The following is a 15,842-nucleotide window of genomic DNA, read 5'->3' as shown; positions in this document are numbered from 1 at the left end:
ACTGTAAAAAACAGAAATGGGGCTCCTGTAGTTTGTATAATAATTTAAATCCTGAGCAGGAATTATAGCTCTGCAATTCATTAATTAGATTGTTTTTATTTACTCCAATGTCTCTTCTCCTAGCACATACCCTCCTCCCAGGAGATGAAGGTGGGAAAACAGACATGGCACTAGTGATGTAATGCTTCCCATAAAGAGATTGGACAAGCTAAGACTCTGATCTCATGCTCATTGAAATCAATGACCAAATTCCCATTAGCTTCAATGGTGCAGGATCAGGCCTTCAATGAGCTCATTTCTCTCCTGCCTCCAGCATGGAGACGCCTTTCAGGCTACATGAACTAGGGATTCTCAATCTAGTTTTCTTTGTTTTTTCCCCTCTGACAGGATTCCATGGTTCTGGCTAACAAGTGCTCTGCAGAGAAGCATGTCTTCTTCTCTCTGCACTCGTCCCTGCTCCCATGGCGATTGACTCAACCTTCTCTCCCCATCAATTATATTCTCCCTTATCATGCTGCCTTCCCCTCCTCCGCTTCCTCAACTCTTGTCCCCCTTCCCATTTTCTGTCTCTTTACCATTGCTGTGCCTCCCTAGCCACCATGGACAGCTCCTGTTACTTCCCTAAACCCTACCACACCCCATTCCCAGCTCTTCTTTAACCCCTGCCATGTGTTTTGGCCTTCTTTGATCATCACCTTTCCTCACATGTGGTGACAGTAAGAAAATGTTAACTATTTAGTGGCCATCACTGTAGTCTGAGTTCTGTTTGGGAATTCAGGAAGTAGTCTAAGTGAATAGGCAGATGTAGCCTGGAGAAAAGAAGGGAGTTAATGGCAGAGTACAGAAACACTATTCCCCACCTCTTACAAATGCAGTGGTTACAGTCATTTTGGTAAATGGGATAGCACATTGACCATGGAAAGGGAATCTTGCCATCCACAGTCCCGTCGACAGGCAGCACTGTCAATATAGTGATCATATTTTAAAAATCTGCTTGGCCATGTTCCATATAATGTTACAGTTTGAGAAGTGAAAGGATTTTTAACAGCGACTTCCATCATGGATGCTCTTTGTTTACTTTTGATTTTCTCTAGGGTTAGAGAATGAAAATAGTCTGGTCATTTTCTTTTATAGGTTCTTTCGCTATTGCCTTCAGTTCTGTAAAATCTTATTTACAAAATCTACATTTGGGACAAATTTGACCTGTCAATGTTGCTTTGATTCTTAAGCAGATGTACAATTTGGAGGGGGTGAGTGGGACAGTTGCTTGTTTAAAAGTCCTCCAAACAAAATGACTGCATTCTCTTTAGTTAATATGCTTGGTGCCTCTCTTTATTTAGTGTATGTTGCAGGAGATGGTGGGGATGGAGGGGAAGGGCTGTTTTTCACTCTCAAGTTCAGGAGTGAATTAGAACAGATTGCCTTTTATTCTTGGTTAGTTAAATAACTAAATATATAATGTCAGGTGCCCAAACACAAGTGAGCTGTAGCTCACGAAAGCTCATGCTCAAATAAATTGGTTAGTCTCTAAGGTGCCACAAGTACTCCTTTTCTTTCTATAAATAAAATTGTAGTGTTCTAGGTTAACTTGCTTACCTACATCTTTGTGTAGCCTTGCAATTAGACAACACAAATGACCATGAGGTTGCACTATTGACAACTGCTTACCCTGGCAAAGAAATATGAAATGCTAAAATGGAGAGAGGATATCTGACCTGCATTAACTCTTTGGTTCACCTACAGAAACAAACTAAAAATTTCTGTGAACTTTCTTTTGAATTTATAAATGAATTCACTTTGGCCAGTCTTGTGCTCTTTCCTTGAACATTTGCATTTTACACACACAAATTTTTGTTGAAAGGAAATTTCAAAGTCACAAGCATGACACTCAGAGAGACAGTTCAGTCCCTTCTCTGCTCTTGCCCTTTGCTCAGTCTGGATTGTAAAGCTGTAAGCCAGTCCAGAAAATGTATTCTTTCTAAATAATCACTTCAGTCTGTTGTTTTTATTCAAAGGGTCATTTTCAAATAAAAACTAAAACATAAAAAATCCAACCAAAATTGTTCCAAAAAGTTCTTCTACTTGAAATATCTGAAAAATTACAGCATGTTGTCCATGTTATTTCACTGAATGCACACAGTATTTCTTAGAAACTAAGAACAAACAGTTCTGAACAGAAATCCTTTTTTAAAAAAATCCTTATTCTTACTCTTCAGTTAATGCAGATGGATGTACCCACACACAAAACAACATCAGGCTTACAAAATACTTTTTGCATAAATCTTAAACCACAGATCATAAATCTGTTTTCAGATTGTAAAAAAAAAATTTAAAAAATTCCAAAGTACATAAGATGGGTTCTTAAAAATGAAAAATGTTATTCATATGAAAAGATGAATAGCTCAGGCACATAATTAAATGCTTCCCATATTATATTACAAGTGTGCAGAAGAAAATCCCACCAGAATCTTGAACCTTTCTTGTTTTTGTTTTTAATCTCCAGAGATGAGTATGATATTGTTCTCTAGCTTACTTATCTTCCTTAGTTATGATGGGCAAAAGCTATATCAAACCACCATAAATGCTAGAGCATCTGAGCCTTCCCCAAATAGTTTAACAATTTAAACATTCTTTTGAGTAATTTGCAGTATTCTTCATATCCATCCCTTACCATATATATAGTTTTCTATAAAAGCCGGGTATTTTTTCAATCATCAGAATGATCTCTGAATTATATTCTCTTCCTCTCTATGGGATGTTATACTCCTCCTACAAACTAACCATCTTCATAAAGAAAAAAGCTATTTCCTAACTAAATTGTGTGCTCTAGAATGCACAAAATCAGTATGTATGCTAATTTAATTAAGAAGGGCTTACAATTCTGAGACTTATGGAGTTTTGGTATATTGCAGAGGTTCTCAAACTGGGGGTCGGGACCCCTGAGGGGGCCATGAGATTATTACTTGGGGGGGAGGGTTGCGAGCTGTCAGCCTTCACCCCCAAACCCTGCTTTGCCTCCAGCATTTATAATGGTGTTAAATATATAAAAATGTGTTTTTAATTTATTAGGGGGGTTGCACTCAGAGGCTTGCTATGTGAAATGAATCACCAGTAAAAAAAGTTTGAGAACCACTGGTATATTGCAAACACTTCTCAGACTGTAATAAGCAAATGACATTTTATTATGACATGTAATTAAATTAAATTGTTCTGAAAAGGGTTTTATTGATGTTGTGGTATATAAGTTATACCACCACTGAGAAACAGTAGAAATATAGGAGATAACATGCAGCTTGTTGCAATAGGCAACTTTGTTCCTGAAGATTAAGATAGCTTTATCTCAAGCTGATTTACTCTGTTAATATTGTGTCATTTTGTAACTAATCAAAAAAACATACTAAGGTTCCAGTTTGTTGATTTTCAAAGGCACATAGGGCATTTGCATTCCCATCCTCTATTTGTAATTTGAAAGTCTTCCCCATAATTCCGACGTCACTCAACCTCAATGTTTTGGCACCCCATTCAACTCTTGCACTGTATAACTCCCCTTGGAGTTAGCAGGCATTTTGCTTACCTGGGGTTGCAGTCAGGCCATAAATTTCAGTTCTGTTTGTTGAAGCTAATGTGAAAATGAATATTGTTTAACAAATTTATTTGAGCATAAGCTTTCATGAGCTACAGCTCACTTCATCGGATGCATTTCCACTGAATGAAGTGAGCTATGGCTCATGAAAGCTTATGCTCAAATAAATTGGTTAGTCTCTAAGGTGCCACAAGTACTTCTTTTCTTTTTGCGAATACAGACTAAAACGGCTGCTATTCTGAAACCTGAATATTGTTCGGTAGCATTTCTATAGTTAGGAAATAACTAGTCCAGTTCATGAAAAACACATCTGAGAACAACAACTGTGTATGGATAATAATAAAAATAATAAATAGTGGTGGTGTATGTAGTCCTTGAGGGCCAGATTTTCAAAAGAGCTCAGCATCCAGTGTAATGACCTCTTTTCAAAATCTGGCCATTTATTGTGATGCCTAACTGAGCACAGCTATTTTGCAAATCTAGCCCTTAGATGACAACACATACACACACACAAAAATATGCATGAGGACATAAACTGATTTTACTTCCAGATTATAGTATGGGGAGAGTTACAAAATAATAATAATCATCTCCCCCCCCAAAACACACACACACACACTTCAAATCATTTAGTAATTAATCTGAAAAAAACAAAAAATGTCCAAAGGCAAATGTAAGTAACAAAACAATGGAAGCAACATATCCGTGTAGGAGCAAAAAAGTAAAGGATGCTGTCCTCATCTAAAAAGTCATAAAATAATAACCAGAAGAAAACAGGCAGGAGATATGCCAGTGACAAATATTATATTTCATGCAAAAATATCTTTAAATGTGTCATCCAAAACTTGAATAACCACCCTTTCAGCCACTCTGGTCACATTCTCTGATTTGCAGAAATTTGTGCCATTTTTCCTCAGGGGGAAAAAAAATTATTATCCATCCCTAAAATATTGAAATCCATTTGAAACCACTTTACAGGGCACTAGATGGCACATTGGATTGGTAACAAAAAGCAGAATTTTTTACTGCAGGATGTTGGCACAAACTAAGCATCAGAGATTACCAAAAGTTCAGTGGCCTGTAACCTGGATAGGCAGATGTCCAAATACAAAAAACACCACCACTGTTTGCATCTTTGTTGACAGCCTCCGCCTACAGGCCTAACACTGAATGGCCATTGAGAATGAACTCCCCTCTTTATCTATAGGAGGTCTCTCTTGTCAGATTTGAGGCATGCTGACAAGTCTGTATGCTGAAGCTGCTTGCAGTGTGTTGCACCTGTGGTGTGGATACACAAATGACTTCAATTTTGTAGGGTTTATCAGTCTGATACCACTAATGAGCATTACAGTCCCATGATATTTTAAACCCCCATTAATACAGAAGTCTGCAGATTTTTCCTGTCAGATTGAAAAAAATTCAGAGGCGTATTATTAATTATATTTTTATTCAAAGTTTGTGGCATAAATATTGGAGACGGTGATGAAGTAACAGAAAAGGCTGTGGGGGGGAAGGGAGATAAGTATGATATCAAATTAGGACTGTCCATAATACTACTTCTCCCCCACAATTCTATTTCTAATTGTGGCTATAACAGCAATTGGTTTATTTAATTTGCATAAAACTTCTATTTTTAACAAGCAGAACAGCAAAGTTCAAGCTGTGGTTTTATTTTATAGTGTAATGATTATATTCTGTCGTTAACACTGAAAACCAGTTTAACCAATAAGAAAGCCAATATGTAGGAACAGAAAAATGTTTATTCAGTCTAACATTAATTTGTCTCAAATTATTATTATTTTAAGTTTCTGGCATTAATAGGTGTTAATATTTTATTAGAAGTGCATTGGCTACATAAGAGTAATTTACACTTCTAACAATCCACCATACAGTCTGTCAAGTAAATGAGATGGCAAATTAATTATTTAGCAAATCCCGGCAGGAAAAAACCACTGAGGGTCTTCTATTTATTTATTTTACAGTGAGGCAAGTCGCAGCTGAAAGAGAGCCTGCCTACATGAGATTGAAGTGTCTGCCCCTGTAAATAATTACAGTGAAAGAACTCTCCATCTTGGAGAAGGGGGTGGGGGGGACATTATCCCTGATATATGCCAGGATGGCGAATTAAAGCACAAATGTGTCGATGCCAGACATTCAGGGGGACTTTTAGAGCCTTGATCTTCCATTCCTTGTGTACCCACAGCTCCCTTGATTTTACTAGTAGCTTTTTGGTGCATAAGGAACGCAGGATAGGGCCCCTTGGTAGGCAGCGCTATAGAAATGCATCCTTGTCATTACCGGCATTCCAGCACTGGCCCGCCCACACACACACACACACTCCCCGTGTGAACGTAAAATACGGTAATCGGATTGCTGCGCTGCGAGATGGTAACATTCATCACCATCATCACAAACGTGCCGCTGCCTGGCTAAACTAGGATGCTGATTCTCCTGCTGCTGTTTCCACGGAGACATGCTCCAGAAAGCCCCAAAGGGAGATACTTGGGGCGGGGGGAGAGGAATCGGATGGCTGCGTGGATGGGGGATTGTTAGATAGAGCGGCTCTTTATCCGCCACCCTCCCCCCCAAATTTGGAAGACCACGATTAAGAGCAGGCCTGAGCCACGAGACAGAGGAGGACTAGATGGAGGGAGAGGTGGGGCTGGGGTCCCTGCTGCTGGGCCGCGGAAATCACCCTGCTGCCTGCCCGCCCGGCTGGGAGCAGCATCCTCCCTGTCCCAGCCCCGGAGGATGCCGCAGCTCCCCCAGCCCCGGCTGCCCGGCCCCACTCACCCAGCACCACGGCGCAGACCGTGCTGAGCAGCAGCCAGTTGTTCCTCAGGAAGCGCTGGCAGTCGCAGCCCCTCCTGCCTTTCCTCGCCATCGCGGCGGCACCGGCTGAGCTGCGGCGGGGTGTGCGCGCTGCGCGGGGCTCGGCGGCGGCTGCTGCACTGGGCGAGCTGCTGCGCTGGGAGCTCGGCGCCTCCTCCTGCCGCTGCCGCTGCCGCTCCGCCCGTGTGGCTGCTGCCGCTGCTGCCGCGCTCTGCGACTCCCCGGCGCGGGAGGAGGGAGCGTGGGGCGGAGGCAAGAGACAGACACACCTGGCCGCGCTCCCGCCTCGCCAGCCCTGCACGCAGGCGCCCCCTGACAGGAGGCGGGGAGGCTGCTGGGCGCGGAGGCTGTGCTGCCTCTCCCGCCGGGGGGCGCTCCTCGCTCCGACGCAGCCTGCGCCTCTCCCAGCTGCTGCCAAAGGAGGCCCTGTGTCATTCTCCCCCGAGGGGCAAACTGGGGGGCCTGCCCAAGGTCACACAGCCCAAGCGCCCACCGGGGACAGCCCCTCCGCCTCTGGGACAGCTGCCTGCTGTAAGTTATACAGACTGGCCGGAGAAGTTAGGGGCACCCAGGGAAGTTCTCTGGTGTCCCATCCCCCCAGCCTCTCCTCCTCTGCTCACAAATCTCTCCACTTCTCTTCCCCCACCCCTTCCAGACCTCTCAACCCCCTTCTACCCCTGGCCTTTACACCTGCATTGGCTTTCTGGGGAAGAAAAATAGGGACATGTCTTAAAGGCCATGTCAGTGAGCTGGACTAGGGGAAAACAGTAAACATTTTCCTAAGGCTGGCTTGTCCTGTCTAAGGATAGGTCTGCACTGCCATTAGTCACATGTGCTGGCCTTTGCCAGCTGACTGTTGACTCCAGCTCCTGGCACTGGGCTAAGGAGCTGTTTAATTGCCGTGTAGATGTTCAGGAGCCTGGACTTTAGGATCCTGGGATGGTCCCAGAGCTCGGACTCCAGCCCAAGCCCTAACTCTACACTGTAATTAAAGCATGGGCCAGCCATGGGTGTCTAATTGCAGTGTAGATATAACCCAAGAGTCTGACCCAGCCTAGTGACACACAGTGATTACGTGAGTGTTGGCTGTAGAGCACTTCTGGTGACCAAGTGGTCAACACAGTGCAGTACTACTACATCCATCCATAGGGAACAATCAGTTACACCAGGAGTGAAGGTAAAGGAAAACCCCCACCCACTCAAAGACTGCTCATATTTATATATTGCACTCCATTACCAATGGCAAGCTTAGCTCTAGCAACTCCTGCCTGCAGTTGTCTGCAGTGGAGGCACTGGCGGCAGAGAGAGGAGTGTGCCACACCCACGCAAAGTTATTGTGTATACTGGACATGCAAAATATGAGCAGTCTTTGAGTGGGTGGGGGTTTTCCTTTACAATGGGTGCGGGTTTTCCTTTACCTTCACTCCTGGTGTAACTTGTTCTTACCTATGGAATGCTTCACTAAGTAAGGAAGCTTTCCAAATGTGGTGAAATACTCTGCTCCATCATTTGTGTCAGAAAAAGTTGGGGAGAAGAGAAGGGAAAAGAAAGAGCCATAGGACTTTCTACTGGGATTTTATCCTAGTAAGTTTAAAAATTAGAAGTCTGAAGAAATATTATTCACTTTCTCATGTGATATGTTGACACTGTAATAGAAAAAAGGGCAAAATATTCTGTGTTGTAAGCATGATTATTGCATGTACTAATACGATCCCATGCCTAGTGGGACTATGGGAAGGCTTCCTCTAATATATGTTTGTAAATATATTGGTTCTGGCTTGTTTTTCCAATTTTGTTTAAGTCAGTTGGCAAGTATAGGAAAGACGGTGGATGCTACCATCAGGCCGAATCTTCTAATGATTCAACTGTAGTGGTGCAGAATGTGAGGTGGCAAATTACTACTATTCTTGTTATTTGTTTAAATTAGACATTGTAACTTACAAACTTTTCCAGTATAAATTTTGGAAGATTTGCTACTCCCAGGCAGAACAGATTAATGATTATGTGGGAGAACTAGTTGGAAGGCAGAAAACTTAGGGTTTTTTGGGGGGAAATCTGTTTTATCATCTATTTAATTTAGATGGAAATTTCGCAACTAACTTTATTGCAGGTTCATCATTCAAAAGGAAATAGATTAATAAGTATCATGTTAGTTTAATTAAAAATAAAAAAGTTTATAGACAATTTAAAATGAAAGCTGGCAGAATACTTGTGTTATAAAAACAAAGAAGGAGCAAAACAAATACAATTTGGAACAAAAAATAGTTAAGTAAAGGATGAAGACACTAACTAATTTATAGTTTTTGCTATAAGCATGTACTATATAGTGCGATTTGACATAAAAGAAAAGACTGAGGGCAGGTCATCATTACCGCTTAAGTTGATCTAATTTATTTCACTCAAGGGTGTGAAAAAGCCCCTCCCCCCAAGCGATGCAAGTTTTGCGCTGTCCATACCAGTACTGTCGGTGGGAGATTCTCTCCAGCCAAAATAGCTTCTGCTTCTTGCTGAGGTGGAGTAATTATCCTGACGGGAGAGCGCTCTCCTATCGGCATAGTGTGTCTTCACCAGACACGCTACAGCTGTATCGGTGCAGCTACACTGATGTAGCGCTGTAATGTAGACTTTTGCCCTAAAAGAAAAAGACACATGGGGCCTGAACTTACTCCCATTGGCTTCAAGAGGAGTAGGTCCATGCAGAACATTGAAACTCTGGCCCTGGTTTGCCACTGTCTTCCTCCTTGCATTGACAGTTTATCCTTGTACACCATGGATGTACACTATCTCCACCATCAGTGAGTGAAGGAGTGGGATTTGATTGAATTTTGCACCCACTTTGCACAGGGGTATTGACTAAACCAGCCTCAAGGTTACCAAGAGTCAGAAAAAGGAAGCAAGCCTTTCTGTTTATGTACCTTTTCTCTATGCATGGCTATTTGATCTATATTCCACTACTCTTCCTTCGAGCTGGAGGAAATAGCTGTTTACATTTAGAATACTGTACTATGCTCCCTGAAATCAAACATTTAAATTTTGGTAGAGCTAACTCCCAGTTCTGAGGAAAATAAATTGATCCATTATGTCTCTGTGACAGTTTGCCCCACTTTAAGGTGCCACCTGATGTACTGGGATACCACTGAGCCCACCTGTTCTGCCAGCCTGGACTCCCTATACCCTGTCGTGCTGAGCCAGGCTCTTAAACCTCCTCTAGCACACACATAGGCAGGGCCACACCCAGCTGCAGAAAGACACAGACACTGAGATCAGCTCTGGGAAGGCTTAGCTTAAGGGACTTGCCCCAGCACTCAGGTGCCCACCTCCCTTGAAGTGCAGACTCAAAGTTATATTGTATTGCACTGAAAAAAAAATATTTGCACAGCACAAGCTCATAAAAATTTGCCCTCTCCCTCAGTGTGATGATGACTGGAGGAGTGAACTTGGGGCAGTGAGTGTCCAGCCTCCCATATACCCTCCTTCTTCCCAGGGGTAAAACAGGGACCTTGCTTCCCACCAAACTTAAACGCCTCTGCCTGTGATTTATTCCTAATAGGTGCTTGGGATTGTTCAAATTTATCTGCAAAAGTTGCAAGTTCTTCGACCATCTCTACCTTTTTATCTCATAAACACTGTTTTACATCATCATTAGACATATTCAGTAACTGTTCCTGAGCAACCAAATCACACATAGCTTCAAAGCTTGTAATACCTTTTCCCTTTGCCCACTTGTCCAGTAGATCTCTCAGTTGGTTCACATAAGCCACATTACTTAATCCAACCCCTCCCTTAAGGCTTCTAAATTTTACTCCATAAATCTCAGGTGTAATGCGAAACGGTTTTAAAACCAATTCCTTAAATTTACCATAATTGGAAGCATCACCAATTGGCATCTTATTGAATATGTCCAGAGCTCTCCCAGTCAACTTTGCAACCAAAGTGGTCATCTGTTGATCCTCAGGAATTGCATGGAGCATACACAGCCTCTCAAAGGTGATGAAACATTCAGCAATGTCCCCAGACTCATTGTACTGTTTTCACTCATCTTGCTGATTTTCTGCCTCTACTTCCCTTACCCGAAATAATCAAAAAGAAAATAACAAACCAGTAACCACTTTGTCTGTTCTCTAGCCAACACACTTAAAACCACCACCGGTGTTTCAGGGCAATAAGCTGTGCACACTATCCTGCTTGACTATGCCACTGTGACAGGTTGGACCCCCATTCTGGGATGCCACCTGCTGTTCTGGGGTTTCACTGAGCCCCTCCTGTTCTGCCAGCCTGGCTCCCTTTACCTTGTCTTGCTGAGCCAGGCTCTTAGGTCTCCTCTAGCACACACACAGGGAGGGTCAAACCCAGCTGCAGAAAGACACAGACACTGAGATCAGCTCTGGGAAGACTAAGCTTAAGGGACTTGCCCCAGCACTTAGGTGCCCACCTCCCTTGAAGTGCAGACCCAAAGGTATATTGTCTTGCGCTGTATAGAAAGATCTTGAAAGTGCAAACTCATAAAAATTCACCCTCTCCCTCAATGTGAAGAGAGATATGCACAACTTCTTGCCCCCCCTCCCCAGTTAGAAATTGCACAAACTGGGTTTGATAATAAACAAAACAAATTTATTAACTATAAAAGGCAGATTTTAAATTATTATAAGGGATATCAAGCAGAACAAAGCAGATTACTGAGCAAATAAAACAAAACATGCATACTAAGCTTAAGATCTTAAAGAGACTGGTTTCAAGAAGTAATTTCTCACCCTAAATGTTATCTTAGGCGAGTTGCACAGTTTCTGTAGTTTAGAGTTCCAGTTATTTCTTCTTACAGACTGGACCCCCGTCTCAGTCTGGACTCACCCCTGCCTTTCCCCTCAGGTTGATTCCTTTGTCCCTTCAGATAATTGCAGCAGCCCTTCTTCTTGGGTAGGCAATGGAAGAGAGTCCAGATTAAAAGGCAGGAAACCTTTGTTTGATCCCCATCCCCCTACCAAGGAAAAGTACCAGCAGTGTCCAAAATGGCACTTTGTATCAGGTGATCTTGTCACAGCAATGTCCCAGGACCCCTCTCAGGAAGGAGAGAGATTAGTATCTTCACAGTCTTACTGTTTCTTCCTAAAGACCCATCAAGGCTGTGATGACCGGTTGTCTGGTGGGTGTTTCCCAAATACACACACAGCTGTAATTGTTACATAATCAATATTCTTAACTTTATATACAGAAATGACACATGCATACAAATTGGATAATCACATTCAATAAATCATAACCTTTCCAATACCTTAAAAGATCCATCTTGCATAAAATATATCTTAGTTAGGCCATAGTCATATCATAACCATATTTCTATGAAGAATATGGAGTGTAACGTCACAGTCTTCTCTGTGTATGAGTATCTTTCTTGGGTTTTAGCCCATGAAAGCTTATGCCTGAATAAATTTGTTAGTCTTTAAGGTGCCACAAGCCCGAAAAAACAACATCCTGTCTGCTTCTTTGTGTGGACATTTCATAGCACTTTATTGGAGGTAAGATTTCATAGCACTTTTTTGGAGGTGAGAAATAGGGATTTACCCCAGTGCGCTTGTCCTCAGTACTGGGCACTGTGGTGATTGGCTATTCTTTGCCACCTGGGAAGCAGCTGCATTCCAGTGGTGCTGTACAGCTTTATAATTATCTAAACCGTTACACTATACAATGTGTGAATGCTTTGGGATCTTTCAGAAAGAAATGTGCCATATAAACATAAAATATTCTTCACTGTTTTACTTTCTGGTGAGATGTCAAATATTCCTATTTGATCATACTGAATAGATCCATGCATCTCTTATTTACCATTGTAGGACACTGCTTCTGCTCCATTCTGCTAGTTTTCTGTTCCTACCAAGATTTAATCAAGCCAGGATAGAACCCTGCTACCCTAAAACAGTAGATATTTTGCCTCCTTCATCAACTGTACTTCAGTGGTCATGAACTTAAGAACACAATGTGGATAACTTACTGCATCCATACAAAATTAAGGAATCATTTAAAAAGAGACTTATGCAGGTGAAATAGAGATGTTTTAAACTTTCTAATGAACAGGCTTTTAAAAAATTGATCTTATTATTATAGAATGACAGAAATTGGCTCTGTAGTTAGGGTAGTTAAGCACTGGAATAAATTGTCTAGGGAGATTGTCTAACCTGCTCTTAAAAATCTCCAATGATGGATATTCCACAAACACCTGTGAGGGATCATCTAGATAATACTTAGCCCTGCCATAAGTGCAGGGGACTGGACTAGATGACCTCTCAAGGTCCCTTCCAGTCCTACAGTTCTATGATTCTATGATCTTGGATGTAGATTCAACTTGGCAGTTTCTGTATGGGGAGCTAGAAAAGAATCTGTAATAAAAGTATCCCAATAAAATGGAAAAGAATTACAGGCTCATAGATCACTCCTGAGATACTGAAGTTATTTGAAAAATGAGCACAACTATGGAAAATGACCAACATCCCTTCCCCAATAATTTGGGTGGTTATCAACCATATAGCTAGTGTACCCAGTGATCACACTTGCTGAGCAAAACAAAAGGCTGTATGTTATTTAAACAAGACACTTTGAATTTTGTGTGACATTAAGACATTCTGGAATAACTATTAAATGTTGTGTGGAAGACTTTGATGAAATTTTCAATATGTTTAATATAGAGAGACAATAGGGAAATTGTAGATCTCTCTAATAGTTATTTCATTCAAGCCTGTCTTTTGGGGAAAATGTTCATACCTATAAAGATCTCCAGAAGTACCAGATTATGACTAGGTTTGAGGAGCAATCCAGACCAGTGAGGGGTTTTGTCACCACTTGCCCTGCAACCCTGGGTGCCTTAGAGTGCTTTGCTGCTGTAGCTCCCAGCCTGGGATGCTCACAACTAGCCTACAAGCATACATGTCAGACACTGAAGTGGCTGTGTGCTAGACTACCCTGGTTTAGCAGCTCTGAGCTCCGCAGCCTGTCTACAGTCCCACAGCCCCACTCTGGCTTCCACCACTCTTGTTTACAATCAGCAAGGTGACCCCAACACACCTCCAGTCCTGAATTTTCCCCAAACCATGTGCTCTAGAATGTTCAACCCTCTCCTGGACAGTTCAGAGAAATAATGTTAGTTTTTTTCCTTTAATGACACAGAACACATCACAGCTTATTAATACTGGGGTAAATACACTCTTCCCTTCAAACACAACACTGAAATAAAGTAAAAATAAAATAACTTAAAAAATAAAACAAAAGGCCCGCGCCACTTTCCACAGCTCCCATTGGCTGAGCACGGCGAACCATGGCCACTGGGAGCTGCGGGTAGCTGTAGAAATGTAAACAAATTGTCTGGCAACCCTCCAGGGGATTATCCTGATGGGCCGCATGCAGCCCACGGGCCACAGGTTGCCCACCACTGCTGTAAACCCTTTATATGATGGAAATCATTTCAAACCAGGGGGTGCGGTAGCACCCCCAACACACCTAGTTCCAGCACCTATGCTGGCACCTGGTCTGCCAGCCTCACACCCTGCTTAATCTCACTGGAGACAGCTAGATAGCTGCCTTCTCTCCTATCTGGAAGGATATCTGTTTCTCCCCATTTGGCCACAGATTTTCAAGCATAATATAATTAAGTATCCATATTTCCTCATATATATTACATACATTTCACAATTATATTAATCACCATTTTGTCTTTAGCTTACAGAAAAGACCTCAGTCTGTACACTTTCATAATACAATACAATTGTATAAATTGACTCAATTGCTTATCAGTTGAGGTTCAGAGCCGTTATCTTTATAGACCAGTAAACCCCTCAAACTAAAGTTTATTCAAGCTGTGAGGAAGGTGACATGGAGTCTAGTGGTGAAGGAAGCTCCATGCTCTTTCTTCCCCCATTTATAAGCTTAATAGCTTTGTTTACCTAATTTGTAAAGGGACCTTCATTGTCTTTGCCTGAAGATTGGGCTGGTTGGAGAATCAAATATCCTTTCCATTGTCTAAGGCAGATCGGTTTATCAACTCCCCTGACGTGTGTTTAAACACACTTTAGTCATAATTCTACCATATATCCATAAATCTTAAAATTCACCACATATATACATCGTGAAAGAATATTAATGATCAGTGAGTTAATTTTCAAATGATACCTTAAAAGGCATATTTTGTACAAAGATTATTATGAAAGTGCACAGGGTATGAATACAGGGGTGCTTAGTGTCACACACACAAAAACAAATCAGATCATGTAAAAGTGCCATTACTTTTTTGTTTATGCTCATGAAAAAATGGACAAATTGGAGAAAGTCCAGAGGACAGGAACAAAAATATGAGGCTTAGTAAACAGGACCTATGAGGAAATGTTGAAATAATTGGGCTAATTTAGTCTAAATCAGAGAAGGCTGGTGGGGGGACGGGACACATAATGAATCTTCAAATATGTAAAAAGTTGTTACAAGGAGAAAGGCGATCAATCGTTCTCCATATCAAGCAAGGATAGGACAAAAAGTAATTGATTTAGTTTGTAGCAAGGAAGATTTAGATTGGATATTAGGAAAAAGCTTTCTAACTATAAAGGTAGTTAAACACTGGAACAGGTTACCTTCGGAGGTTTTGAAATCCCCCTCACTGGATGTTTTAAAGAACAGGTTAGACAAACACTTGTCAGGGATGACCTTAATCCTTCCTCAGAATGGGGGTGGACTTGAACAATGTTTCTCAATGATCGGTCCGTGGACGAGCGCCAGTCCCTGAGATTTCCATGACACAGTTTAGGAAGGCAACAATCTGGTCCCTGGTATCAAAAAGGTTCAGAAACACTGAACTAGATGACCTCTTGAGGTCATTTTCAGCCCTACATTTCTATAGTTTCTATGATTCTATGAAAGGTTCACAGACATGAGTCCTGGTTGTTAGAATGCTAACCTGGGACTCAGATTCAGCTCCCAGCTCTGCCACATGAGAACATAAGAATGGCCACACTGGGGCAGACCAAAGGTCTATCCAGCCCAGTATCCTGTCTATCGTCAGTGGCCAATGCCAGATGCCCCAGAGGGAGTGAACCTAACAGGTAAATGATCAAGTGATCTCTCTCCTGCCATCCATCTCACCCTCTGACAAACAGAGGCTAGGGACACCATTCCTTACCCATCCTGGCTAATAGCCATTAATGGACTTAACCTCCATGAATTTATCCAGTTCTCTTTTAAACCCTGTTAGAGTCCTAGCCTTCACAACCTCCTCAGGCAAGGAGTTCCACAGGTTGACTGTGCACTGTGTGAAGAAGAACTTCCTTTTATTTGTTTTAAACCTGCTATCCATTAATTTCATTTGGTGGCCCCTAGTTCTTAAATTATGGGAAAAAGTAAATAACTTTTCCTTATTCACTTTCTCCATACCACTCATGATTTTATATACCGCTAT

The 15,842-nt window shown here is 41.9% G+C and overlaps 2 protein-coding genes across 5 annotated transcripts in view; one reads left to right on the top strand and one right to left on the bottom strand.

Annotated features, from left to right (window-relative positions):
• Positions 1 to 6,582, bottom strand: part of SLC1A1 (solute carrier family 1 member 1) — a 74,381-nt gene extending 67,799 nt beyond the window's left edge. The window contains exon 1 of the mRNA XM_048850514.2: positions 6,377 to 6,582. Coding sequence (XP_048706471.1) covers positions 6,377 to 6,467 — 91 coding nt within the window. The 5' untranslated portion in view covers positions 6,468 to 6,582. The remainder of the gene's footprint in view (positions 1 to 6,376) is intronic.
• The window catches only part of SPATA6L (spermatogenesis associated 6 like), a 202,599-nt gene that overhangs the window by 129,108 nt on the left and 57,649 nt on the right, over positions 1 to 15,842 (top strand). The gene's annotated exons all lie outside the window — the stretch shown is intronic.

The sequence above is a fragment of the Caretta caretta genome, chromosome 5 (assembly GCF_965140235.1).
Source record: "Caretta caretta isolate rCarCar2 chromosome 5, rCarCar1.hap1, whole genome shotgun sequence".
Classification (NCBI taxonomy): Eukaryota; Metazoa; Chordata; order Testudines; family Cheloniidae; genus Caretta; species Caretta caretta.
This window is presented reverse-complemented; position numbering and strand designations above follow the sequence as displayed.